The 25872-nt window shown below is 42.9% G+C and overlaps 1 protein-coding gene across 6 annotated transcripts in view; it reads left to right on the top strand.

Moving 5' to 3' along the window:
- runx2b (RUNX family transcription factor 2b) overlaps positions 1-25872 on the top strand; it is a 47773-nt gene that overhangs the window by 8494 nt on the left and 13407 nt on the right. For 4 of the 6 annotated variants that reach the window (XM_074616167.1, XM_074616168.1, XM_074616163.1 and 1 more), the window contains exons 3-5: positions 11149-11408; positions 13058-13214; positions 15184-15288. In XM_074616167.1, the coding sequence (XP_074472268.1) occupies positions 11149-11408; positions 13058-13214; positions 15184-15288 (522 nt within the window). Of the gene's footprint in view, positions 1-9304; positions 10043-11148; positions 11409-13057; positions 13215-15183; positions 15289-25872 lie in introns of those variants that run through there. The other 2 variants (XM_074616165.1, XM_074616166.1) reach the window with 2 other exon arrangements.

The raw sequence follows: 25872 nt of genomic DNA, 5'->3' as shown, positions 1-25872 counted from the left end.
CAGTGTGTCAGTGTGCTGACTTGACTATGACTTTCCCCAAAACTGCATGTGATTATCATAAAGTGGGCATGTCTGTAAAGGGGAGACTCGTGGGTACCCATAGAACCCATTTTCATTCACATATCTTGAAGTCAGAGGTCAAGGGACCCCTTTGAAAATGGCAATGAATTTAAGTTTGGAGCGTTATTTAGCTTCTTTGTACATGGTTGGTACCAATGGATTCCTTAGGTGTTGTAGTTTCATGTGATGCCAGTATCTTCACTCTAGCTTTAAAACTGAGCCCGCTACAACCTAAAAATCCCAAGTTGTGTTAATGCGTTAAATAAGTTAGTGGGGTTAGATTGCAACACGTTATTGCGTTTACTTAATTTTAGATGATTTAGTATTATATTGTATTGTCAAATCATAGTTGTTGACAGATACATTAAGAGACACTTAAAATGTCCTTATATCTGATTAAACTGCATTATAGTGTGTTATAAATTGTTCATTAAGTGTTAGCGTACTGTTTATAAAGGCAAAATAGAGGGTTAAAAGAAAGTGTTGCCGGTTTAGTTTTCCGGTTTACAACTTTGCTGCAAATTGTCAGAAGTCTGTATGACTTTTGCTGTGAAAAAAAAAAAAAAAGAAAAGTTTCGAACAATATCTGCTTGTACAGCAATGTTACAAAACTGCAAAATCCCCTCCGTTACACACAAAGCTCTCTCCTGTGACTGAGGCTGGCATCTTTTGAGGACTTGTAGCTGGTGTGTGTTTTATGTTGATCCCCGAGCTGTTCCAGTTTACATATATTCAATCCAATCATCACTGCGCCGACAAGCAGCTCCGTGTGATCAAAGCCTACATACGTACACGTTGTCTGATCCGCGCTGGAGCAGGCTCTCAGTCTGGAGCTGAATCCTGTCACTCACCCAGACAGCTGCCCTCTTACAGTCGTCTGTAGTTCATTTTTGTTGTCGCAGTTAAAAGTTTTCCGTCAACTGTTGCGCCGCTCATTCTATTTTCTGTCTTTCCCCAAAGGAAATAGGTCTCTCTCTCTTCTCCCTCTTTCTCCTTTTTGGACGGAGACCAATAACAGGCGTTTTCCACTTCTTCACTTCTCCTGATGCTGAATGAGCAAAGGAGGATCCCAGAGGAGCAGGAATATTTTATTAGAGGGATATTTTGAAAGTTCCTCTCCTCCTCTGTCTTTCTTCCTCTCTCGTGATGGAATTTTTAGGATGCTGCAACAATTCTGTGTGTGCAAAAAGAAAACAGCTCACGCAGAGCAAAGACAATTCAAAGTTACAGCTAAATGACAGGCTGGGAGCTCCGGTCTTTTGAATTGCATTGTTTTCTTTTTATTCCTGCTTTGGGAGGAGGATGGGGTGGAAAAGAAAAAGCCCAATTGGGACAGAAAGCGCGCAGTTTAGTCTCGGGAGAATTACTCTCGGCAACAAACAAAAATAGCAGCCATTTTTTGCTGACAAACACTTTTTAATGTGAGGGTGTTTTTGTGTGAAGTTGAGCTCTTTTTGTTTTCTTATTTATGACGAAGCTACCATTTCAGGAAAGAAAGGGCGGTGTATTGTAGCCTTGATTTACTGTAGCTTAAAGGTGGAGGAGGAAGAAGAAGTATGGGGGATGTCAGAGTTAATTGGAAGCGCTGGTTCCTTAAATAAAGAAGTCCATTAGAAAAGGTGTTACTTTAAGGAAATGCGTAGTCCAAATGGTCTTTACAATGCCCACAGACAGATGTATCTTTACATATTCTACAAAATATCACTTTCACACAAATACTGCACACCTACACACACTTGTGCACACACAGCCAGACAGATGCACACGCCCTTTTCCTGCAGGACCCTGCAGATGCAGCAGAAACAGTCTCTCTGGTAAACAAACAGTGAGAGGCTGCTGGGAGTCTTCACTGGGCCTCCAAATTATAGTCCGGTTAACCAAAGTCTCAGAGCCAGCCCCTTTACTGCTCCACACATACTGCGCACACACACAACACATGCATATGAGCACACAAGCACATTAAAGGCACCATAGAGGCACACTTTAAAAGCGCATATACAATCAGGTTCTAATGGGACCTTGTCTGCGCTGCAGTTGAGCCAGGAGTAAAAGATTTTATAGACATGAGAGAGACTGAGAGGGAAGCAGGCCCTAGGGGCCCATCATAAATATCACCCAATCATCAGGCTCACAGTGTGAGGCAATTACTAATGAAAAAGAATCCCTTGCAATGTAAACACGGGTTTAATGTTTACAGCTTTTAACCCTGTATACCTGTATTATAGTTTTCTTTACTGGTAGAGGCTGCTTTGCTTGGACTGGAAGATGTTCAGAGAGCTATGTGATAACACTTTGAGGTTTGTAAAGTGTCAAATATGTGCCCCTTTTGCAGGAAAGTTGCTAAAACAGCTCTAGTTTGGTGAGAGACTGTTTTCAACAGTGAGATGATGTTGGCTTATTTAGAGCTTCTTTAATTGTCTGTAAATGAGTTCTGCAACTACTGGGGACAGTTTTCAGTCTCCCGAGGACATATCAGAGTGATCTATGACGCCACAAAATCCACTTAAAACATTTAAGATGATCAGCTCTCGCGAAATTATTCGCCATAAATATTCCGCGCTTCCAGAGCGACGGCGTGTTCCAAGCGGACAATTTAATTGTCAGCCTTAGACCACATCCCAGCAACCCTGTTGCCAAAGAGGGATTTTTTTTTTTTTTTATGTGTGTGACGCTCAAATTCTCAGCTATAATGCAACACCACAGAATAGATTGTGTTTGAAGGACAGCATTTCGCAACGTAATTGATGTTCCCCGTGGGACCCGGCAGTCGATGAGACTCCCTGCTCACGACCTCGAATTTAGGCGCTATAAAGCTGGCGTCATCTCAGTGAGGGGCAGAGCAGACACGCCATGAAAAGGCTCTGTCCCGGAATAACCGACAACTTGTGGAAAATACAGGGTCATAGGTCAAATAATCACACAATAGTCATGTATCTGCTCTGAAAATCATGTTTTCCCCCAAACTTTCATGACGTCTTCTTTCACTGAACCCGCTTTTCCAAAGATGACTGGATTCGATTTCATGTGAGGACATCTCAGGCTAGAAACTATGAAAGTGAACTCCATCCACCCTTCCTCTTCTCCCCCTCTTCACCCCCACCTTGTTGTGAGTCATTTCTGACCAGTAGCTTAATAGGCTCAGCGTAATTACAGGCTAAGGTTTTCAGCAAAGGCCCATCTCTTGAGTGTGCTGCATCAGCGGTGACACTCTCAACTTAATTTGTTAACTCGTTCGGCTCACGGAGCATCAGATGCTACATGCGAGGCCTTTTCCCAACCCTAGCCTTCCCGGGGCCATTTTGACGTCTGAATGGTTTGGAATCCGATCCAGTATGTATGGCTCCGGGTCGCAGAGTTCATGCTCAGTGTTTTTTGGAGCAGCTCCGAGCTGGACTGCGATCAGGAAGAGATCGGAGGGGGAGAAAAAAAAGAAAAGGAGAGCGAGATCCAAACCCTCGGAAGTTGAGCGCTAGTTGCTCGATGCACGCCCAGTGCTGCGGCTGCATGTGGTGCCTGCCCAGTGCTGTTTTTTCATTTCCTGTTTATCTGATTGGCTGTTGTCTCCGTTTTGGACATACGGACTGACAGCTTTGACATTGATTACCCCCCAGAAATGAAGTAGCAAAGCAATGCCAGGATATGGGCTCAGTGACTGTCAGCAATATTCATGATACCCAGTCTGTGGTGATGGCCAAGCAAAACAGATAGTATATTTAACACATTTAAACGCTCCAAGACCAAAAAATGCATATGGTACATTTCAAGGCGTGGGTTTGCACCGTCTATGTTTATGTCTGCGTGCAATTGAGCATCCATGACAGACTTTTTTTTCTCTCCATCTGGCCCTCCTCTACAGCTCCTTATATCGATTTGGACCCAGTGCACCTGGACCTCAACCCTGCCTCCATTCATAAACATACATACATCCTTACCTCCTGTCTCCTTCCTCTCCCTCCCTCGTCTCAAGCCGCCGTCCCTCCTGTCTTTTGCCTCCCTCCAGTCTCGAAACAGGAGCAGTGGAAACGGCCGAGTGATAGCTGATAGCCCCCCTGCGAGTGCTAGTCTGGGCCGCGGCGTGTTTGCCTCTCGCCGTGTAGTCACTCTATCTATCTCGCCGGTGCCTCTTCGCCTCGCATAAATCATCCTCAATCGCACCAGCCGGACAGGGGAGAACAGAGAGTAAATCTCCCCCTATAAATCTGGTATTAGTTTTACCTCGCGTAATGAACACACGGCTAAACGGTCCTGGATACATGAGAACAGCATGTCTTGCAGATGTACTATAAATATTTTGATACTAGCCGGCTAGTTTGCAGAGGGGAAGTAGACCAGTGAAATACACAGAGGAAGGGAAAAGTGTAAAGTGGAATGTTGGCCTAGCCCGAGTGTCTGTATTGTCTTTAGCACCTACAGAGGGTCTCGGTCCAAGAAAAACGCTCTTTACGGGGTTCCTGTTCCTAGCCGCGGTCCGGTACCACTCATGGATACGCTGCGTTTCCTTCGAGCCAATCCTTCAAACTGGTCTCCGAGGAGGTGGAGGGGGGGGGGCTCATTGTTTGATTAATAGCACGATCAGACCTGATTGAGTGATAGATGCTTTGAAGGGGAAACCAGCACGCCTTAGGGACACTCTGGGACTGAGTCTGGGAAAGGCCGCTCGAGGGAGGGTGTGATTGGTGGAACGGCTGAATTAAAGCGAAGGGCTAATAATAGCACGGCTAATGACACAATGGCTGCATAGAGTGGGGCCAAATATGCCTGATCACTCTACAGATATTTAGTTGCAGCTATGTAAAGAAACTGAAACACACACACTCATACAAAAGTGGAAAAACTGAACTCCCACTTTTTTTGGCATATGTCTGGCCTCAGCCCCGGGCGCTGTCACTCTACCCCATCAAAGAGCCACCCACACACACACACACACACACACACACACACACATACACACTCTTACACATGCACAGTTGCAGCGCTGTGACAGCAGGTGGTGTGTGACACGTCAACATCTGAGGGTTCCCTGGCAGACCGAGAAAGAGCTCTCAGCTCCGTGTGCGCCCCAGTCGCTCAGATCTATCATTGGGACTCTTTAATGGCAGCCTTCGTCACGTATTACTGCTTTATTTTCTCCTCTCCATCTCCCAGCCCACAGAAGTTCCTTTTTTGTTCCTATTTTTAAGTACAAGTGATCTCAATTAGGGACCTCCATGAAGGCGGTAGGCGGCAGACAGTCAGAGCAATAAGAGCAGAGAGGAAATTGTCTTTATACCCCCCCTCCCTCCATCCCTCCCTCCTCTACCCTCCTGCCACAAGCAGTGAGCAGCCGCCCCCTCCATGTCTCCATCTCTTTCCATGCTGCTCTCTGCCATTTCCAGAACAGAGTGAAATATCAGACAAAACTTCTTTCTGTATTCTCACTGAGAAATAAATACATTAAACTCTGTCTCTCACTCCAGCCACCTCAAAGTCTGATACAAAACTTGGATTGCACTCCGTGAAAATGGTCGTTCGAGAACTTGCACACACACACACACACACACACCGCAGAACGTGCCGTCCTCGTCCTAACAGTTCACGGTGATGTCACGGGCTCGGTGACAAACAGTCATTAAGGGCTTAGCTGTGATCTAGGATCAGTGCGTGAATGCGAGTCGGTTGAGGTTGTGTCGATGAGCTCACGAAAAGTAAAGTTTCTGCCCATCGTCATGCTCTTCTGATGGCTGGCCGGTTCGCTAATTGACTGCCTGGTTGGCCGGCTACCAGCCCCGAGTCTAACTAAGTGACCGGCAGTTTTGGTTTGGTTGATTGGCTAGTAGACTGGATCTTTTGGCCGCTCTGCTGCCTAGCCTGGTGGGCTCGCTGATTGGTTAGCTGGCAGGCCGGTCGGGCTGGTGGCCTGCCAAACATGGAAACATCCCGTTAGAGCTGAAAAAGCCTGGGCCTCGTCACAGCCCTCCTCTAGAAAGCTATAATTAAGTGTCTTGAAAAATGCACCACTGTGAAATGGAGCCTTTATCCTGAGTCTTAAGTGGCTGTACTTTTCCTCTTGGATGATGAGAGTATGTGCTTGTGAAAAGGAGAAGGATAGAGGAAGAGTGTTGTGTTTTTATTATATAGTCAAAGTTATTGTCAAATATAAAAGTGTGTGCATGTGCACGAACCCAAAGAGACGGATGTGTCCTGCTCTAGCTGTTGCCCCAGACTATTGATGCACTTTTGAGCATCAACACCGCGCTCTGTTTGTCCTGTCATCTTTCCCAATGAGGTGTTAATAGTGAGGATAGATGGACCTCTAAGTGTGTGTTTGTGTCTCTGTGTGTGTCAAACAGCAAGAGAGACGTAAAGACGTTGACAGACGCTGTAAAAAAAAAAACATGTAAGAGAGAGATTCTGCTTGGTTAGTTAACTGACAACATTAAAGACAGCATGCATGCGTGCATTAGCGGTTCACACAGCCTTTGTCATTCCAAGTGGGAACGAGAACAGAAACTTTTTATTGCGCGCTTGATATCTCGACAGGAAAATTAGCCAGGGAGCGTCAGCTGAGTTTGATTTTTATTGGAAACAAATAATTGTAACTGAGCGGCAGAAATACAATATTACCATAAATCATAAAACGCACATCCTGCCCGATGTGGTATACTGTGGTTCTTCACTGTTAGTGACTTCTCCTACTGTGCAATGACTCCAAGCCAGTGTAACACAGTAGATGAATAATACCAGAGCTGAGAGAGACGATCCAGCTGTGCGCCAGGCGAGCAGCAGCCGCACTGAATGAACAGCTTTATGCTTGATTCATTACTACATGATATTAAGTTTGTTAATACTGAGAGAGATAGGTCAAATATACTCCAATACTTGCGTTCACATTTAATCAGGAGTTGATTTTTGGCTGGGTTAAATCCAGGACACCGAAGGCGGTTGATTTTTTTGATTGAACAGCGTATTCTGGCACATTAACGCCTCCTCTGGTGTCTCCCTCACATCTCCGGGACTTCAAACGACAGATTTCAAACTCAAGAGGTCGGCCTATACCTCTGAATGACAGCGAGTCAGACAGCAGGCCTTTACTGTATGAATGCGGGCCGTATCCTGTAGGGAGCTGGAAGACAGATGCTGGACGTACAGCGGAGAGGCAAAGCGGAGTCAGATGGGACAAACACTCTTTGATGAGCCGAGCTTGTCAGGGTTTAAGTCACGACTACACCGGGAAGGGGGTGTTGGGGGGGGGGGTTGGGGGCCTGGGTTCAGGCTGGGAAAATCAAGAGTCTCTTCCTGCCGCTGCCTCTGATGGGACAATAACAGGGTGCAGAAAATCCAAAATTTAAGACTGATTAGTTGGCCTGAAAGTGAGTGTAAGTTGATGGCCTTGATAAAAGTGGGATGTGAAATCTTTTAGGAATAAACCATACAAAAAAAAGAGTTCCAAAATGAAATTCCAGCTCAAATTTCATTCAAAATAACGTAAAAACACAAATGCATTATAAATAATTAGACTGATTAAATTGATGGCATGAAATTGACTCAGATGACATTTCCTAAATTAAATTCCACTACAACATTAAGGATGTTTTCCACATTACCCCAAATGTATTCAGTGGTGAAAAAATGATATTATCGGAGCTGAAACTTAACTCTGTCGGAATGAACCGCCTCCACGGTTCCTGCAAGGCCATGTTTATCACTATTACAGATTTAATTACTACTATTCACATTTATCCATCCATGAATTGTTAGTTGATCTTTGAGAATGTTGGACAATGTGAACCATATTTCTGGTGTTTGGGGCACACAGAGGGGAAGTGTAACTCAATCACTCTTTTTTTTTTTCCTCCCTTTCCCCCCGTCCACATGACGAGGTGCCAGATGCATGTCAATGCTTTCAGACTTTATATATATCCCTCCCACATCCTCACACACACACACACTAACAGACATGTATGCGTGTGCACACCCACGTACTTACGTACTTATGAAACACAAGAAGTCAAGTTATTTCAAGTTACTTACAGTCCTCAGGCTTTAGGCTCTTTTTTTTCTCAACACAGAAACCTTATTATAAAATGTATAAGACTGTATCCAACTTTAGAGCTTAAAAAACAAGCTGACAAGACCCAAATAACCTGACAGCTGTGCCTCCTATAGTCCCTTTTATTTTGAAAACAGGCCCGGAGTATCAAAGGCCTTTGTCTTAAAGACTCTCTGCAATAAAAGCCTGTGTGGTAGCAACGGAAAAGGAACACAGAGTGGCAAATACGCATGCCGCTGTGTGATGTGGCACTCAAAAAAGCCTCGCTGGGAGACTGATGGGTGATCAGGGCAGAGGGTGGGGTGGGTGATGAGAGCCGGCTGAGATATGGAGTCTCACAGAGGGTAGATGATGCCCTCTACAGTAGACACAGGAGGCCTTCGCAGTGACTGCATTCAGAGCAGCATCCACACTAAAATATAACACAATTCAGCACTAAAATAAAAGCATTAAATTATTTTTATTTGAACAATTTTTTGTTTATTTTTTTTGTTTAGTGGGAAGTTGTAATTATGTAAGGATGTAAATATGCTATTAATGCTGTTTTTATTTATTTTCTTATTACATTATTGTATTTAAAAAATGGCATCAAAATGTGTGATTTAGGGTTGTATTTGTCTTGGTTTGAAAAATGTGTGATTTGCAAGTTGAATATTTTTGCATCGTTCATTTTGCTGTGGTGGAATAAGATCCTTTATTTAAGTATAAGTACCAATGCCACACTGTGAAAGTCCTAAGTTGTAAATATTACATGATAAAAAAATATATAAGTAGCCTATTCATAAAGCAGAAAAATGGCTCCGGTGAGTGTTATACTATTATATATATTATGTTATTGGAGTATTATTACTCATGCATTGATGTGCAAGTATCATTGTACTGTTGAGGAACAGCTCATTTTAACTACATTATATACTGTTGGGTAGGTTAATCTAAAACAAAACATCATATTTTATGAGCTCATCATGTGTTTTGTACCTCAAATCTGCAAGTAACTAAAGCTGTCAAATAAATAGTGGTGTAAAAAAATATTTTAAAATATTTCCCTCTGAAATGTAGTAGAGTATAAATATAAAGTAGCATTAAAATGGAAATACTTAAGTAAAGTAACTCAAATGTGTACCTATAAGTGCAGTCCCTGAGTACTTAATTACTGTCCTTTTTGAGATATACATATGAACAGTCAGAGTTTGTGCGTAATTACGCATTGTCCAAATCATCCAGAGGCTCATCTTTTTGGCCCTGTTATGTTTAGTTTACGTGCAATTGTAAATTACACTACGATACAACTTTATTGTCAGTTTGCACTGAAATTCATTTTGCATCCATAGGCAGCTCAGTTTGAGAAAAAGTACACATACAATAGATATACTGTTGCCATAGAGAGGCAGACAAGTAAGACCCATCAGACAAAAAAAAACAAAACACATCACCGTTATTCATACATAACCCATTACAAAAAATTACCATCTGTCCTTTGGATTTGCATGTCTTTTTAAATTGTAGCTATATAATAATTTTACAAGCTTTATGAGGCACAACAAGAGTGTGATTTTACACAGCTGACTTTCTCACAAGAGAGCCTTCGCTTTTACAAGAAGCGGCCACACTTGTGGATGAACATAAAGTAAAGCCCGTGTATATATACTGTAGCAGAATACCTGTACGTACACCTGCACAACAGCTCTCCCGTGCGACCGAGTGAAACTCTACTCCCTAGTCCTGCCGCCTCTACCTGACTCACTGCTCTCCGGTGACTCACTCACTCCTTCCTATCTTATGGAGTGTAACTCACTTCTCTCTCGGCTCTCTCTTGAACGCTCTTGTGAGCTGCACATTGTTTGGATCATAGTGGTAACACAACACTGGACTGATGGCGTGTTAATGACTTGGAGATGACCATCCTCAGAGTTAGGAGCGCACGGATGGTCCAGGGTGAGCGCTAACATGTCGGTATGTAGGCTGGTGTGTGTTAAACTCTTTATCTAGAGATGATGGGTGTGAAATGTGTTTGATGAAAGTATAAGATATTACTGAGACCTGTCCGGTCGTCTCTCTATAGATAGGCGTGATAGATTATGGCAGAGGGAATGGATCTGACTCCAGACACCACGTGTTGGAGTCGCATCAGCGCAATAATTGCTGGGCGCCCGAGCTATATAAACCACAAAAAAAAGCCTGAGCAACGGGAAACCCCGGCCTCCAAACACTAAAAACCACATTTACGGCTACAAAATACGGGATTCTATTTTCCGCCTCCTTCATCTCACCGGCGATGTTTTTTTTTTCGACTTCATCCACCTTTTTTAACCCTATATATCCAAAACTTGAGAGACTTTACGGAAAATACGCACACTTTGCTTTGGCGTCGCGGGGGTTATAAATAAGCTCTATTAAGTATTGTTAAAGCGTAATCCTTTGACTTTGAAAACTTTTTTTTTTGTGTGTGTGTGTGTGTACATCGCCCGAGGGCTTTTTTAGAGAGCCTTTTCAGTTTGGCACAAAGACTTCAATGACGCACCTGGAGCAGCAGCGCTTTGACTTCTCACTAAAGGAAGACAGACAAAAACGTTCTAAACATCTGGCTCGACGACGAGTTCCATTCTAGAAACTGCTGCTGCTGTTGTTGTTTTGTAATTGTATAGCCCCATTACGTGCTCGGACATTTATTTGATGTTATTTATATCCACACACGAGCAGCTACGCCTGCGTTATGGCGCATGGACGCTTCACAGGAGAAGTTTGACAAAAAAAAAAGAGCTCGCCATTTAAAACATCATCAAGTTTTTCAAGGGTTTGTTTTTCTTGCCGGGAGATTCTGTGTCGTTTTTTTGAAGGCGACCACTAAAGTTTGTAGTGGAGAGAGTTTTTGTGCGCTCACGGAGTCCCATTTTCCATTGGCAGACGCGCTGAGGTTCAGCGAGCAGCGGCGGATAGTTTCTCCCTGAGCGTGTGAGAGAGAGAAAAGAAAAAGAAAGAAAGAAAGAAAAGAGAGGAGCTTGGAGAGCCTCCGGTGCCTTTTTTGATAATCAACGCTGTTGTGATGCGAATTCCCGTAGATCCCAGCGCCAGTCGGAGGTTCAGTCCGCCGTCCAACAGCCTCCAGCCGGTCCCAGGGAAGATGAACGATGTGAACTCTCCAGTCGGACAGCCGGACGCGGCGGCGGTGCCAAGACTGCGTCCACACGAGAACCGCAGCATGGCCGAGATCATCGCCGACCACCCGGCCGAGCTGGTCCGCACCGACAGCCCCAACTTTCTGTGCTCGGTCCTGCCCTCCCACTGGCGGTGCAACAAGACGCTGCCTGTCGCCTTCAAGGTAAGTCCTGTCTCTCTCTGTGATGTGCTGCGGAATTAAAAGCAGGCTAAACCACAATGTGACTTTACTGTAAGACAAACAAACACTAAATTAAGCATTAAAAAATGTTTTTTAGAAAAGAGTGAATGCATTATTTTTTATCAACTTAATTTAATAATGTTGGATGCCGAGTTTTTTGTTGAGTTGTTTATCCTCGTGCCTCATGTGTTATTTACTTGTTTATTTTAATAGTTTCTGAAAAATATATTCTTATATGCTCTTATTACAAATGCCAAAAAATGTAGTCTGTTAAGCATGAATGCTGCAATGTTATCTTATCTGGCAGATTTTGATGTCTTTGTATTGTTTATCATCTTCCCTCATGTGTTATTTACTTGTTTATTTTACCAGTTTCTGAAAAATATATTCTTATATGTTCTTATTACAAATGCCAAAATTTGAGTCTGTTAAGAATGAATGCTGCAATGTTATCTGGCAGTTTTTGATGTCTTTTCACAAACAAAATATGTTCAGAAAATTAATTTACAAAATGAGAAAGCATTAAGGAAACGTGGTGTTTAAAGGGCCAGACATTTTTTTTTAAAGGTTTGGTCAAATATATCTAGATATAAAAAGAAGGAAATTAACCACATGTTCATATTGTTTTCTTTTAATATTTTGTAAACAAACAAAAACTAAAATGTATTTGTTGCCAATAATCAGCTAAACAGCCAGTGTATAATCCCACAATCAATGCTTTGTTTCCATGGTGATTAATTACAGTTTTCTATCTATATTAGGCAATTATTTTCATATGTTAAAACAAAATATGATAATTATATTACAACATGTTATAAAAATGTTACATTAACCACATTATGGCCTATTATAACCAGTATTTTAATGAATATACGAAATTATTGTAATTAGTCTTCCCATGTTGATTTTACTGAAATGTCAATGAGCAGAAAAGCAAAGACAGAAAAAGATATATTTCCACATGCAGCAAGCCTTGACAATTTTTTTTGCTCCCATGATATTTCACAGGAAAGGCCCTATTAATTACTTGACAGATATTATTTAAAGGATGGATCAAAGACGAGCCAAAGTGGAAATTTGTAGCTGTAGCCCTGGCTCCAAATCAAATGTGACACATTTTAAAATATATGCCTGATTTAGCCGTTCTTATTACTACGCCTCTGTAATTATTGCTGCTCTGTGGGCCTTTACTCGTGCTCTTTTATCTGCATCCAGGAATCTAAATGATAACATGAGGCCTTGCCGCTTTTGTTTTTTAAGACTGCATTTGAGAAGTGAAATTAAATCCATTTATCAACGTGATTCAAAGGAAGATGGTATAGTGTAAAACAAGTCTGTCACATTAGCTAGATGAATTCTTTTACCAGTGAAACTGAGAACGAGGTTTGATTTCACTCTTGTTTTTGGCTTTTACACTGAAGCGATCCCTTTATTAAATTTTTTTCCTGGAATCATTTTCTAATTTTCTTTAACCATGAACAGAGGGAGAGAATATGTTGTAACGCACTGTGGATGGAGATTAACATTTAACCAATTTTGAGTCACAGCACGAAGGAGTAAAATGTGTGTATTCCCGTAAAAACTTTTCCCAAAGTAGTTCCTGAATTTCTGCCCTTTGACCTTCATGACAGGTGGTTGCCCTGGGAGACATCACTGATGGGACAGTTGTCACAGTAATGGCTGGCAACGATGAGAACTACTCCGCCGAGCTGCGGAACGCCTCAGGTGTGATGAAGAACCAAGTAGCGCGCTTCAACGACCTCCGCTTCGTGGGCCGCAGTGGCAGAGGTGAGACCCTGAAACACTCTTATGCTCCATTCAATGTGCACTACTACAACTCAGTAGGAGCTATTAGGTTCAGTGGTGTGGATTAGTGGTCACATTCCCTTCGTGGCGACCACATAATGATCTCTAGCTCGGAGCTCAAATCCCACCGCCCGTCTTCCTAAAGTCTGAGTGGTGAATCGTGTTGCTTTATGAGGATGAGGATCCTTGATTTATTTTTTATCTTTTAACCCAGGTGAGACAAAAGAGCTTTATAAAACCCACTGTTTCCATCTCCTTTAGTTTAAGAAACAAAGCTTTGCATGTGTGTCAGTTCAACATCAGCTGCATAAGACAGTGTTAATCTGATAACAAGAGAAACAAGTCTTTCTTTTATAATCCTTTCCTTAATGTTCACCTGACATGACCCAGTTCAGTTCAGGCTTATAAACATGTTGGGTGGCGCCGCAGCCCCACAGCTGATCACTCTGCACATATCCTCAGGCTGTCAGACATCGGGGAGGAAGCACACTCCTATTGGGTCAAATAGCATTCCCTGAATATTTGGCATCGCCAAGGCGACTCTTTGCATCATTTACCGTCTCACTTAATCGTTTAATTTACGATTTGAGATTTGGCACCGCCGATGTGCTCTCACCCTCGCCAAATTCACTGGAAATATTTTCTTAGAGACTTTTCTGCGAGTCTCACAGAAAGCGGTCGCCTACGATAAGTTGCTGGTGATAAGCGCTGTCAGCAGCTCCACCAGTGACTTTTCTTCTCAGTTTCCTTCTCTGTTGTAGCTGTCAAAAAAGGGAGGAAGCAGAAGGCAGTCAGGAGAGGTGAGGGGTGACAAAGTATAGCGAGCAGAGGAGGCGTGGCGGCTGGACCCGTTGCCACGGAGACCTTTTGCGTGCGTCCCTTAGATGTGACACAGAATCTAGTCACAGGAAGTGACATGGGAGCCAGGGGAGATCAGACTACGAGGTGTCTGAAATGAATACCCAAGATAAGTGCAAGCAGAGCGAACTGATAGGATGTTAGATAGCTAAAAGTCATGCACACAGAGGCGGGGAGGGCCAACAGAGATGGACAAGGATTGAGAGTCGCAGGGCTGAAATGGTGCCACAGTACGATGACAGCAAGGATAGATAGGGCAGGTGATTCAGAGAGTAATCAGACACTTGTGATAACATCATTAGAGTTAATAGTGTGGTGCAGGATTGCCTCGACAGTAAACCCGAATTAGATCGCAGGTAACCGCGATGTTGGCAGGGGAGCTCTAGGCGTCCCACTTTATCACAGATCACCCACATGCACCTCAGATCAGGTATGTGGAACACCTGTTGCATCTGTGCTCTGCTTATCTCCCCGGATCATCTCCTCACTTCTCTTTGAAAGGCATGTTTACAGTGAGTGTAGAGCAGGAGAGGGGAGGACACGCACGGGGTAGGTGGCGTCTGCGACTGAATGGACAGCTGCTCCAATAAGTCGCTGCAGCAACCTGCCCCCCACTTCCTGTTTCCTGCACGTAGCCATGGCTACGTGACGCGTCTGCATACCTCAGACGTTAGTGCTGCTGCTGACTTGGCTGTTGCGCTCTGATTCATAGCGTGCTTCGCGCATGCACAGAGGAGCATACACACACGCACTCAACCCCAAGGCAGCAACTGCTGGGGATTATCGAGAAAGGAAGTGACTATTAAAATGCCTCTCGCCCACTCACACTGCGTTAGACAGGGAGAGAGTCTGGATAACAAGATACTGGCTCCTCCAGTCATTTAGGCTCTGCCAAAAAAGCTAAATAGACCCTCTCAAACAGCCAGCGTTGTCTGTCGTTAAACCTCTTAAAGTCAATTTTTTTTTTCCCCAGTTTGCATTGGCTATTATGTGATCACAACCACACTTGTGACTTGGGGATGGTTTAGCGATGAATGCGGGTCATTGTCTCTGCGGATGGTATGTCATTTGATGTTGTTTGATGTCACCACAGGCAAGAGCTTCACGCTGACAATCACAGTATTCACCAACCCACCACAAGTGGCCACTTACCACCGAGCCATAAAGGTCACCGTGGACGGACCGCGTGAGCCCAGGAGTGAGTACAAAGGCACGCACACACAGTACAGTATGGGAATATGCTGACGCACACACACTCAGCCAACAGCGTACTGTACTACTTCCGTTAATTTGTCTTTAAACGGGTACACCAGCGATTTAGCATTGTGCTTAAAAAATATGGGGGATTCACAAGAAGCGCTGGATCCTACATTTCCCATAATGCAACTCAGTAGCATCTTTCAATTACTATAATTTACAAAGCTCCCTCCAGAGCCACAGAAGACATTATACCAAAGAACGTATATTGCTGAGAAGTGAAAGTCAATTGTTCGTTCCATTGCAACGTCAGCGCCCAGCAGCAGAGCTACGCTTCCGCGATTACCGGATACCGGTAAAATGTCGGCTTACAAAGTGCCATACAAGAGTAAAACAAAATTAATTCTATTCTATTATCATAATTTTAATGTCAGATGTGAAATGGCCCGTGTTGAACAATAAAAATATTATAAATATGCATACTATTATAACTATTTACTTACTTACTTATTTATTTATTTAACTTTTTTGCTTCCCAGAGGAGCATAAAGTGAGCAATGGACATAAATAGAAATTAGAAAAATCTAGCACACAGATTTTAAGAGCAATCAAACTTTTTCGTGTCAAGGACCTCCAAAATCGATGTACAACAGAACACAGACTGTAGATGTATAAGAGGTTGGCCCTGTTTTTTCGCCCTGCGTGTTAGTAAATAGCCTACAACTACATTAAATTCTGTTGATGTCATACTACTAGCACGACTAACTATTAGCCGATAGCTGGTTGTTTGGGAACAGAGACGTTAATACATCCACCACAGTACAGGCTGACAGCATACAGCCCATGGGTGTATTATAAGATAATAAAAGTGATGAATTACAGCCAATACAGTATATCCATTATTACAGCCGCATACAGCTAGCAGGAAGCTGGCAGAAACGGATCATATGAGCGTGCAGGACGGTGCAGTCCTTCGGGTCTGATTCACATTCATTATGCAAAATAAATAACTCTGGATTTTAGTGAATTTTACAACTTTTAGGACACATTAGTTTACATGAGGGCTATTTAAGTGTTCGTACTGGGAAGTTAATTTACTTTGAGAAAAATGATCCTCTGATTTACAGACGTCTCTTTCATGGCTATGGGACTCGATTGCGTTTTCAGTCCAAAATGGCGCCAGGGTTACTGCAGCGCCATCTAGCGGCTATTGTCAAAAAAGCACCAGAGTTTCATCTCTTTGCTTCTATACTCTTTGATTATACTATGAACTGTTTTCACAGGCTCAATAGTGAACTTCATGATGAGTAAACCAAACTTCAAAAATCGGTGGAGTGCCCCTTTAACTCAGCTGTGGGCGTGGCTGACTGTGCTCTCAGCCAATGGCAGCAAATGCCCAGCTAAAATGGTGACGGGCTAATAAAACAAGTTAATTAACAAAAAAACAAGTTTTACGGGAAAAGGTTCTGATTGTGTTAATTAGCAATCAACAGACTTTTAATTAAGTTGACCTCTCAGAAAGCAGCTCAGCCTCCCGTGTGACGATCTGAGAGAAAGACGAGAAATAAAAAGCGAGGCAGAATATTCCTGAGAGGGTACACTGGGTAGCAGAACGCTAGCATCAGCTCATTTTAATGGGCCATATAAAAACAACTGAGGAGGGAAAAAAAAAACTTTACTATAGCCATCAGTGCCAACTGGTCTGGCATGCAGCTGTTTCCCCAACCCTCCTCCCTATTCATAAAAAAAACATATTCTCATCTCATGGCGTCTCAATGAACAATATCACATCACAAACAAACCCACCCGCCCCGACTGCCCCGTCACATATGGCACCAGAGAGCGCTGAGACACAGAGGAGCCGGGAGACAGAAGGATTAGTACCACCATCAGTCTCCGTTTGTAGGAAACCTGCCCGTGGTGCCAGAAAATGCCTCTACGTTCAGCGATCATCAACACGCACCCCGAAACAAAGGCACATGCTTATCGTCAAACCCACATGTACTTGCAATCACACCCACTTTTTCCCCTCCATCTCTCCTTTGCTCTCGAGCCATCTTGTTTGATCAAAAGCATTTCCTGTGCATCTGCTGTCCCCTGTCAGATGGCTTTCAAACAAGTCCTGTTATTTGGTGGCGAGCAGATGGGAGTCGGAGCAGAATTTGTTTAGAAAAGCCTCAGTTTGGTCTCAACAAAGTTGCGGCCTTAGTGTCTAGAAGGCCTTCCTGTAAGCCTGGACATACATGTATGTGAAGTGAATCACCAAACTAGACAAAGGCAGTAGTACCTGATATCAGGTGAGGGGATTCTGGCATTGTGAAGAGACTTTACACTTTCATCCATTGTTCTATTTGCTCAATTTGTGGTCTGAGACGAAGCTTTAAAGTCAAAGTCTGCATGTTCTGACTTCAGTCTCGGGACAGTAATTTAAGCAATAAAGAGTATGTCATCATACGTAACCCCTGACCTTTTTTACTTTGCTGTTAAGTGGTCCGAATTGCAGCGGCGGTGTAATTTACCCAGAAACTACAGCCAGAACACGTCTCCCTCTCAGGGGTCATTAAGCCGAGGTCGGAGGGTGGCAAAACACACATGTGCCCTCTCAACCGCACCTCCCCTCCTCCAGGGTTTCAGCACGGAGGGACTCGGAGCTGAGAGCACCGGCTGTCTCCAAAACTGTGATTCTATCTGTGAACGCTTCATTGGCACATGGGGGGGCTTTGTCGGCCATTACAGCTCTATTTTGTGTTAAACGAGTGGGTAATTAGGAGGCCTGTGGTACGTCGGGCCCCTGCAGGGAGGGGTCCGCACAGAGACACACGGAGAAAAAACAGTGGGCTGTCTTAAGGCTGACATACACTGGCACTCTGTGGTCCTTCTCTGTAAAAAAACACTGTGTTGTTTCTGGAAAATAAGCTGACAATAACACTTTTTTTCAACGTGGGTTGGTAACTGGTCTGAAAAGCTAAAATTAGCATCCATTCTCTGTGCTTTTTTTACACTTTTTCTGATGTTATTGGCAATTTTTGCTTCCTGTTAATGACTCGGTCGTGGGTGTCCCATTCAGGAAGGACATTTTGTGTCGGCGTGTTTGATGAGCCTTATGGTAGCCATATGAGCCCTCCTGAGGGATGTCATTTCCCCAGCGGTTCCTCATCTAATATCAGTGTGGGTGGATAAAGCTGGACCACCCGCAAAACGAACGGGGCTCGTATCTCTGAACTGTGGCGCTGAGCTTTAGCTAATTAATTGCGTGGTCGGAGTGACGAATATCAGCGAGGCCCAGTTTAAAGATCTGCGGTATGATTTTCCTCAGAGGTTGCAGCGTATGTGTGCGTGGATGTGTGGGTATGGTAAGTGGTTAGTCAGGTCCCTCTGGCCACTGTGTTATTAGCGGGAGGCTAACTCGGTTTCTGTGGCTCGCATTGTGCTTAATCGCTTGACAGCTCTTGGTTACCCTGTGGTTTGCCGCTGCACCAACAACTCAGCGAGTGTGTGCATATGTATGTGTCTGTGTGTGTTCAGGCGTACTGTATAGGCATGTATAGGCGTCTGTTTGCCCTTGTAGATATGACTCCAAATGCATGTATATCTGTCCCCTAGTGCCTGCATGTGTGGACACACATGACATGTTTTGCAGAGAGAGAGAGTGTTATTGGTGCCATTAGTCTAGTGTAGCCACAGTGCTGATTTGGAGCAGAGCTAATAGGCCTCATTAAATGTCATTTTGAGCTAATAGACAGGGAGTGGCTGTTTAAACCAATGTGCTTTTATAGGTGGTTCTGTCTCCTTTCAGCTGCTCCTGACGGTGGCTGCGGCCAGCTGAGACAAACTTCCTGAGTGATAATAGCCGAGCCGTAATAACAAAATATACTAGGTTTTCTGTCCAAACCCACTGTTCTCATTATAGTTAATTGATCACAGACAAACATAGGAGGTGACAAAAACCATTGTGGCGTCACACGTACTGTGTCTTGCTGTGGCATATTGCAGTGGTTACTGTGCATAACTGAGAGAAAGTGGTGTGTGTGTGTTGTCAACTTGTGTGTCAGCGGTGGAGGTTAGCGGTCAGGCCCGTCTCTGGTGTTTGAAGCAGCTGGGTCTGGGGGATTCTGGGCTTGGGGACAGGGTCGTGTTTTGGTTCGATTTTGGTCAGGGTGTTAACAAGTCTGGTGAAGAGGCCCTGGTTGCTTAAAGGCCTGCAGACAATATTAGCGGTTCAGGAGACCTGTCTGCCAAGCCAAACTCTTCCTGTGACACACACATGCTCATACTCACATACATATATACGCACAATACTTGCAGATATGCTTCTGTATACATTACATGTATAATAGCTTTAATAATAATGGCATTTGTATGGCATTTTTCAAAACAAGTTGGGCTTCACAGAGCAAAAATTAAGACAAGATAAAGCATAAATGTAACAAATATATAATATTAATAATATATAGACAAAAGGGAAAAATAAAGTAAAATGTAAATCACATTAGATGATACCGTGGTTAATAGCAGGCTGGAAATTGTGAGCATGAAAACACATGCAAAGGAAACCTAAATTTTCTCCGACAATAATTCCAAAGCCGAGGAGCCCTCCCAGCGAAGGCTCTGTCACCTCTAGTTACTAACCTGGGAACAGCCAGGAGACCCTTGCCAGAGGACCTCAGGCTGTGTTCCAGCTCGCAAGGGTTCAGAAGTTGACAGATGTATTTTGGAGCTAGACCTAATGATGTGATCACACCTCCTTGAATCTGTTAAGTAAAAGTAAGTAAGTAAGTAAAACTTTATATATATAGCACTTTTAAACACAGATTGCAAGCATTTTACAATAACACCAGTACAAAAAACACAATGCCAAGCGCAGAGCGCATACAAGAAAAAATAGTAATCAAAAATACATAAAAACGCAATTCACGTAAAAACACAGAAAGCATACATAAACCAGTTACCACACATCAACCCTTGGACTTATAGAACGTTATTGAAAGCCATCTTAAAGAAATGGGTTTTTAGAAACAGTCAACTTTGTTCCAAACAGGGCTCTCAACTAACTTTTTCCACCATCCTCCCAGAACCGTTCTGAAATACAATTTAACGAATGTGGACCTTCCCAAATTTAAAATCGATGTTTTTTTACATTATCGTTAGTTAAAATCATTCAAAGTAACCTTTAACATAAACAAAACATCAAAAGTGAGAGGCGTAGCATGTTGCCAAGGACAAAATGCGAAGGAGAGATCTCATGGCAGCCCTATTACCCATAGGAGGACAACGGGACGTCCTTAAACTTGAGCCCTGGTTCCAAAGTCTGGTTGCTAGGACAGAAAAAGAGCAGTTGCCTATGGTTTTACGTTCCTTGCTGCACTACTTTGGACCAACTCTCGTCAAACAGTTGAATAAAGTGAGTTACAGTAGTCCAGATACGATAAAATAAAAACAATGGATACCTTTCTCGAGGTCAGCAGAAGATAGAAAAGATCTCATTCTGCATATGATTTTTAATTGAAGAAAGCAGGACTGTGCAACCTTCCTGACTTCCAAATCTCTAGACGGACTGCCAAGGTTATTAAGGATGAGCAGAATGAAGTTGAACTTAGATTTATTGCCATTTAATCTCAAGAAATTGTGAGACATCCAGCTTGTCAGGGGAGTTAATGAGTGACAAGATTGCTATTATGGCCAGGTGTTATTGATACATACGGGTGGATGTCATCCGCATAAAAAGGTACCTTAACCACTCGTACGAACAGATCTGTTCTTAAGTGGCTTGTACGAGTGTTTTAGGAGAACTTGCCTTTTCTCTTAGGTATGATCACAATTTACAATTGTGGTCCAAACCTGTCGTAGGAGTTTAAGTTTTTCACTAATGGATTGTATATTTCATTACTTGAAGCAATTTTGAGTTTGAAAATTCTATATGAATTACACATTAGATATTATCCTGTTTAACTCTGCAATTCGAATTATAGCCTAATATAATTCTAAATGTATTCAAATAGTCTAACGATAATCGTTAATTTGAATTGGCTATTGATGCTATGGTATAACACTACGGTATCAATATGAACATCTCAAACTGGAAAACGACTTACGCATGCGCCGTCCTCTTGTTGTTCTGTTGTATTGTCTTTTGTCTTGCAATAAATAAAAACAAAAAACAAAACAACAACTGTAAAACGACATAAATTATGCAGTAATTGAAGGTTACTTTGTCTCTGTATATAATAAGGTCAACGGGTGTAACCAGGCGCGTCATGGCCGACTTCCTTTTGGATGCCTTAGCGCGTCAGGCCCTTGGAAGTGAGCGTGTCTTTAAGCAGCTGGTTGATATATTGGCGGAGACAGATGAATGGGGCAGGACACATAGCCTTATATGGCATGATTGGGGTGTTAATTATGCTTATTTACAATTCTCATGAACGTAGGCTCATTTACGCACACGTGGCATTCATCACGTTTACGCAGGTCTTTTTCACAGTTATCCGAAGTAAAAAACATTTGCTGAATCTGACATGGCACACTCGTACAGGCCCACGGCATGAAAAAAAGTAAGAGAAAGTTACGACAACACAAGAGGGTCATTGTCCCCTACAGGACGCATGCAAACAGAAAACAGTAGTGGTCCTAAATCGGAGCTTTGTGGCACACCACAAGTGAGATGGGCAGTAGAGGATGATGAATAGTTCACCGTAATAAATGCCACGCTAACACCCATGCTCACTCAAATGCACTCAGACAAACACCCACACACCTAAAAAAAAACTTATAGGAGTGGTTGCTAGGCTACGCCTCGTTAAAACTCTTAAAAAAAACTGCCACCTTCAGTGCTGCTAGGCTGGAAAACAGTATGAGTAAGTGAGACGCCTTCATTAACATGTCTGTCATGATGACACCAAAAGGCCTCCGAACAGTGTCATCACTCACACATGCCATTACATGCGCTCGTAGGATACTATTACCTGCTGTAAGGCCTGGGCTTTGTTTCCGACAACAGCCGTTTACGCTCAGTGCTAAATGCTAAGATACACACAGATGCTAATTACATAGTACCACAATATTTAGATTATGTCAGCCATTATGTACAGGAACAGAACAGTTTTGGATTATCATGCCTTGTCAGTGACTGCCTTGAGCAACGTGTCTTTTCTACAGCATTCAGGTACTTTCAGGAGGATTTTAGAAGACATAATACTCTTTTCTCCCTCACAGACAGTTACACACCCACAGTATCTGCTGCTGCCTTACTCGAAACAGCTTTTAACAATGGGAGCCGGACAAATAAAACTCACCCAAAACATCAGGAGGAAAAGGAATGAAAAGAGGGAGGGAGGAGGGGAAAAAAGAGAGAGAAAAAAGAAAGACTGCAGGCTTTTCCAGAGGCAGTCAGTCAGTTGAATGTCTTATGAAGTTCCTTGAAGAGGTGCCAAGGCCTTTACAACGCAAAACACAAAATCATTCAGTGGGAGGGACAGACAGAGAGGAAGAATGAAGAGTGAGAAAGGGAGACAGAAAGTGAATCATAAAAATAGATAAAGACTATGAAAGAGGGTCTGGAGTTGGTTGGCCCCGAGCTGCAGTTAAAAAAAAAAAAAAAAAAAAATATCTCGGAGGGATTTGAATCAAATCGCTTTAATGTGAGCAGAGAGGTGCAGAGGGAGCACACGCCAGCCAAACTGTGTCTGTATGTGTGTGAGCGGTCTTTAAACTTCGTACAATATCATACGAGTGTGTATATAATGTGTTTTTGTGTTCAATAAATGTTTCGCCTTTGGGAATTGTTGTGTATGTCTGTGTGTGTACGTAAGTGTGTGTGAGTGTGTGTGTGCCCTTCCCTTGCCTGGCTTGCTTCCTCCAGGCTGGAACGCATGGACCACACAGACGGCTGGCAGCGCTCCACGACAGCCTGGCTCCCCCTTTCCCTCCGTCTCCTTCTCTCCTTCGCTCGCTGCCTCATCTCCCGCACCTCCTCTCTTTTTCACTTCTTCCACTTTTCTTCTCTTTTTTTTCCAATTCTGTTTTTATTGTCTACCCTCATCTCTTTCCCTCCTCCCTCTCTCTCCCTCCTCTCCCTTTATACCAGACCCCCATGGTAGACGGGCGTCTGGCTGTCACCCACACAGCGCTCTGCCAGTTTCAGATCGCCACCTGAAATAATTCATTGTTTCTGACCGCTCACAAAAACAACATGGCCACTGTGAGGGCTCCAAATAAAAAAGTGAAATATGGAACCAGTGTATTCATTCATCGAATTTACTGGCCGTTCCACTGCGAGATGACTGACACACACATACACACACACAAACACAGACAGGCTGATTCAACCCAGGCTCCATGAGCATGGGGGTTTTTCTGAATCAGCCCCAAAGATACATTCATCCGAGCTCACCCAGTGATCATAAACCAGCCTGAAGGGCTTACAGGGCATGACGCGACACCAAATTTATAAATTATCCCATTTATTCAGGATTTGCTGGCGCTCTGCTTTTTCCTCACATGTTACTTAGTCAGGCAGCAGGCAGGAGAATTTCCTAATGATGTGTCTGTAGTGATAGCTGAAACTTGATGTGGGGGAGGAGGTTCTTTAAAGGCATAAATCAACATTTTGGAAGCATTTTCTCACCGAGACCTGAGAATCATGTAACAAATTATTGTATCAAAATCGATCTACCAGCACTTCTAAAGCTCACTTATTTACGACAGCGTATTAGAGCCATTGTAGGTAAAAAAAAAAAAAGAATTACAGAGCCGGGGAAGGGGGGTAATATTCTGAGAAAAACTCAGAATTTCCGAGATTTAAATCGTAAATTTACAAGAAAAAAATCACAAATTTGCAAGATTATAAAGTCATAAATTTACGAGAACAAAAACTCGGAAAAATAGTGGAGTGCAAAACCGTGGTAACGCCAGCCACTGTCTGAATTTCTTTGCTTCTAAATTATTATGGTAAGGATGGCCTCTGAGCTAGAGAAAGATGTCGGGAATTCCCTGCTTAACCGGCTGCCCCGGATAAGCGGATGAGACAGCCCTTTCTCCTAAAAGGTACTTTCCTATACAACTTCATTGCATTCTCAATTACGTTTGGAAGGAAACGTATTTTGTCGTGGATTACGTTTGTCTTTTACGTATCACAAATACATTTGAAAATCGCAAATGGCCACAGCGAGTGACATAGTACAATGAGCGGTGCGCAGAGCAGGTGATGTGGTATATCAAGCAGCTATGTATGAAAGTTACGTTGAATAGTAACGTTATTGTATAATAACGGGTATAATAAGCGAGAAAGTCCACTACTGGTGGGCGGGAGCAGAGGTGGATGGGTCCAACAAACAATGGACTTTCCCCCAGGAAACCGCTGTTCGTGTCCCGTGTGAAACATAGTCATTTGTTAAGTTTTCGTTTTGTTTTGTTTCAATGTCGTAGTCATTTTAAGCCAAGTCAAGTCAAATTTATTTGTATAGCCGAATCACCAATCACAAATTTGCCTCAAAACGTATTTTGGTTATGCAGTTTAGGTGTATGGGAACGTCATTTTGTGGGAGACAGGGTTGGGATGAGAATTGATGAATGGAGGAAGCGTCCGCTACAATATAATATATTTTGCATTCGGCGGCTCACGTTCCCGCAGTGTTTAACAGTGGCATATGTAGTGTGATGAGGTTGATCCAACCTTGCAAAGCGAAGTGATGTGGTTACTTAACCAAAAAAAAACAATATTTTTCATTAGCATTGTTTTGCTACACAATTTTAAAAAAACATAAAAAATACAGACTTTTTCCCGTGAATATACGACTTAATAATCTTGCAAAGTTGTGAATCTTTCTTCGTAAATTTGCCCCTTTAATCTCAGAGAATATCCGTGTTTTTTCTTGTAAATTTGCGACTTTATTCTCGGAAATTCTGAGTTTTTTCTCAGAATATTACCCCCAACCCGATTCCTTAATTTAAAAAAACAAATGTTTTACCTACAATGGCCCTAAAATGCCGTCGTACTTATTATCTTGTTTGTAACACATTGTATTACCTTTAGACAGAGCCAGGCTAACTGTTTCCCCCTGTTTCCAGTCTTAATGCTAAGCTAAGCTAGCCTGCTGCTGGCTGTAGCTTCATGCTTACCGCAACGACATGAAAGTATCAATCTTTTTTTTCATCTAACTCTCAGTGAGAAAGTGGATATTTCCCAAAAACTACCCCTTTAAACTTTTTAGCCCTTGGAACTAAGTTCTAAAAAGCACATTGGTAGCCTTGTCATGAAAAATCCCAGTAAGCTAGCTAAAAAAAACGTTGGTATTTGAGGAACATTTTCAGCCAGGACATATGAGGGAACAGCTAACTATACGTCAAAGATCTCTGTGCTCAGCCTCAGATCCAATCTAATGCTGCCATTAATTACAGAGGACTTATATTCTGTTTGCCTACTTGCTCTTACTAACTGTTATCAGATCAGCAGGGGCGAGTTGAATCCAGACTCATGTCTCTGGGACGGCTGAAATAATACTATTCTAGGATCAGTGTGCAACTGTGTGATTAGAGATACTATCTATAGAGGTGTTATCTCATCATTATTAATCTTTCTTTGCGTGTGCAT

The sequence above is a fragment of the Sebastes fasciatus genome, chromosome 18, assembly GCF_043250625.1.
Source record: "Sebastes fasciatus isolate fSebFas1 chromosome 18, fSebFas1.pri, whole genome shotgun sequence".
Taxonomy (NCBI): Eukaryota; Metazoa; Chordata; class Actinopteri; order Perciformes; family Sebastidae; genus Sebastes; species Sebastes fasciatus.
Note: the sequence above shows the minus strand (reverse complement) of the source record. Positions and strands in the feature narration are given on the sequence as shown.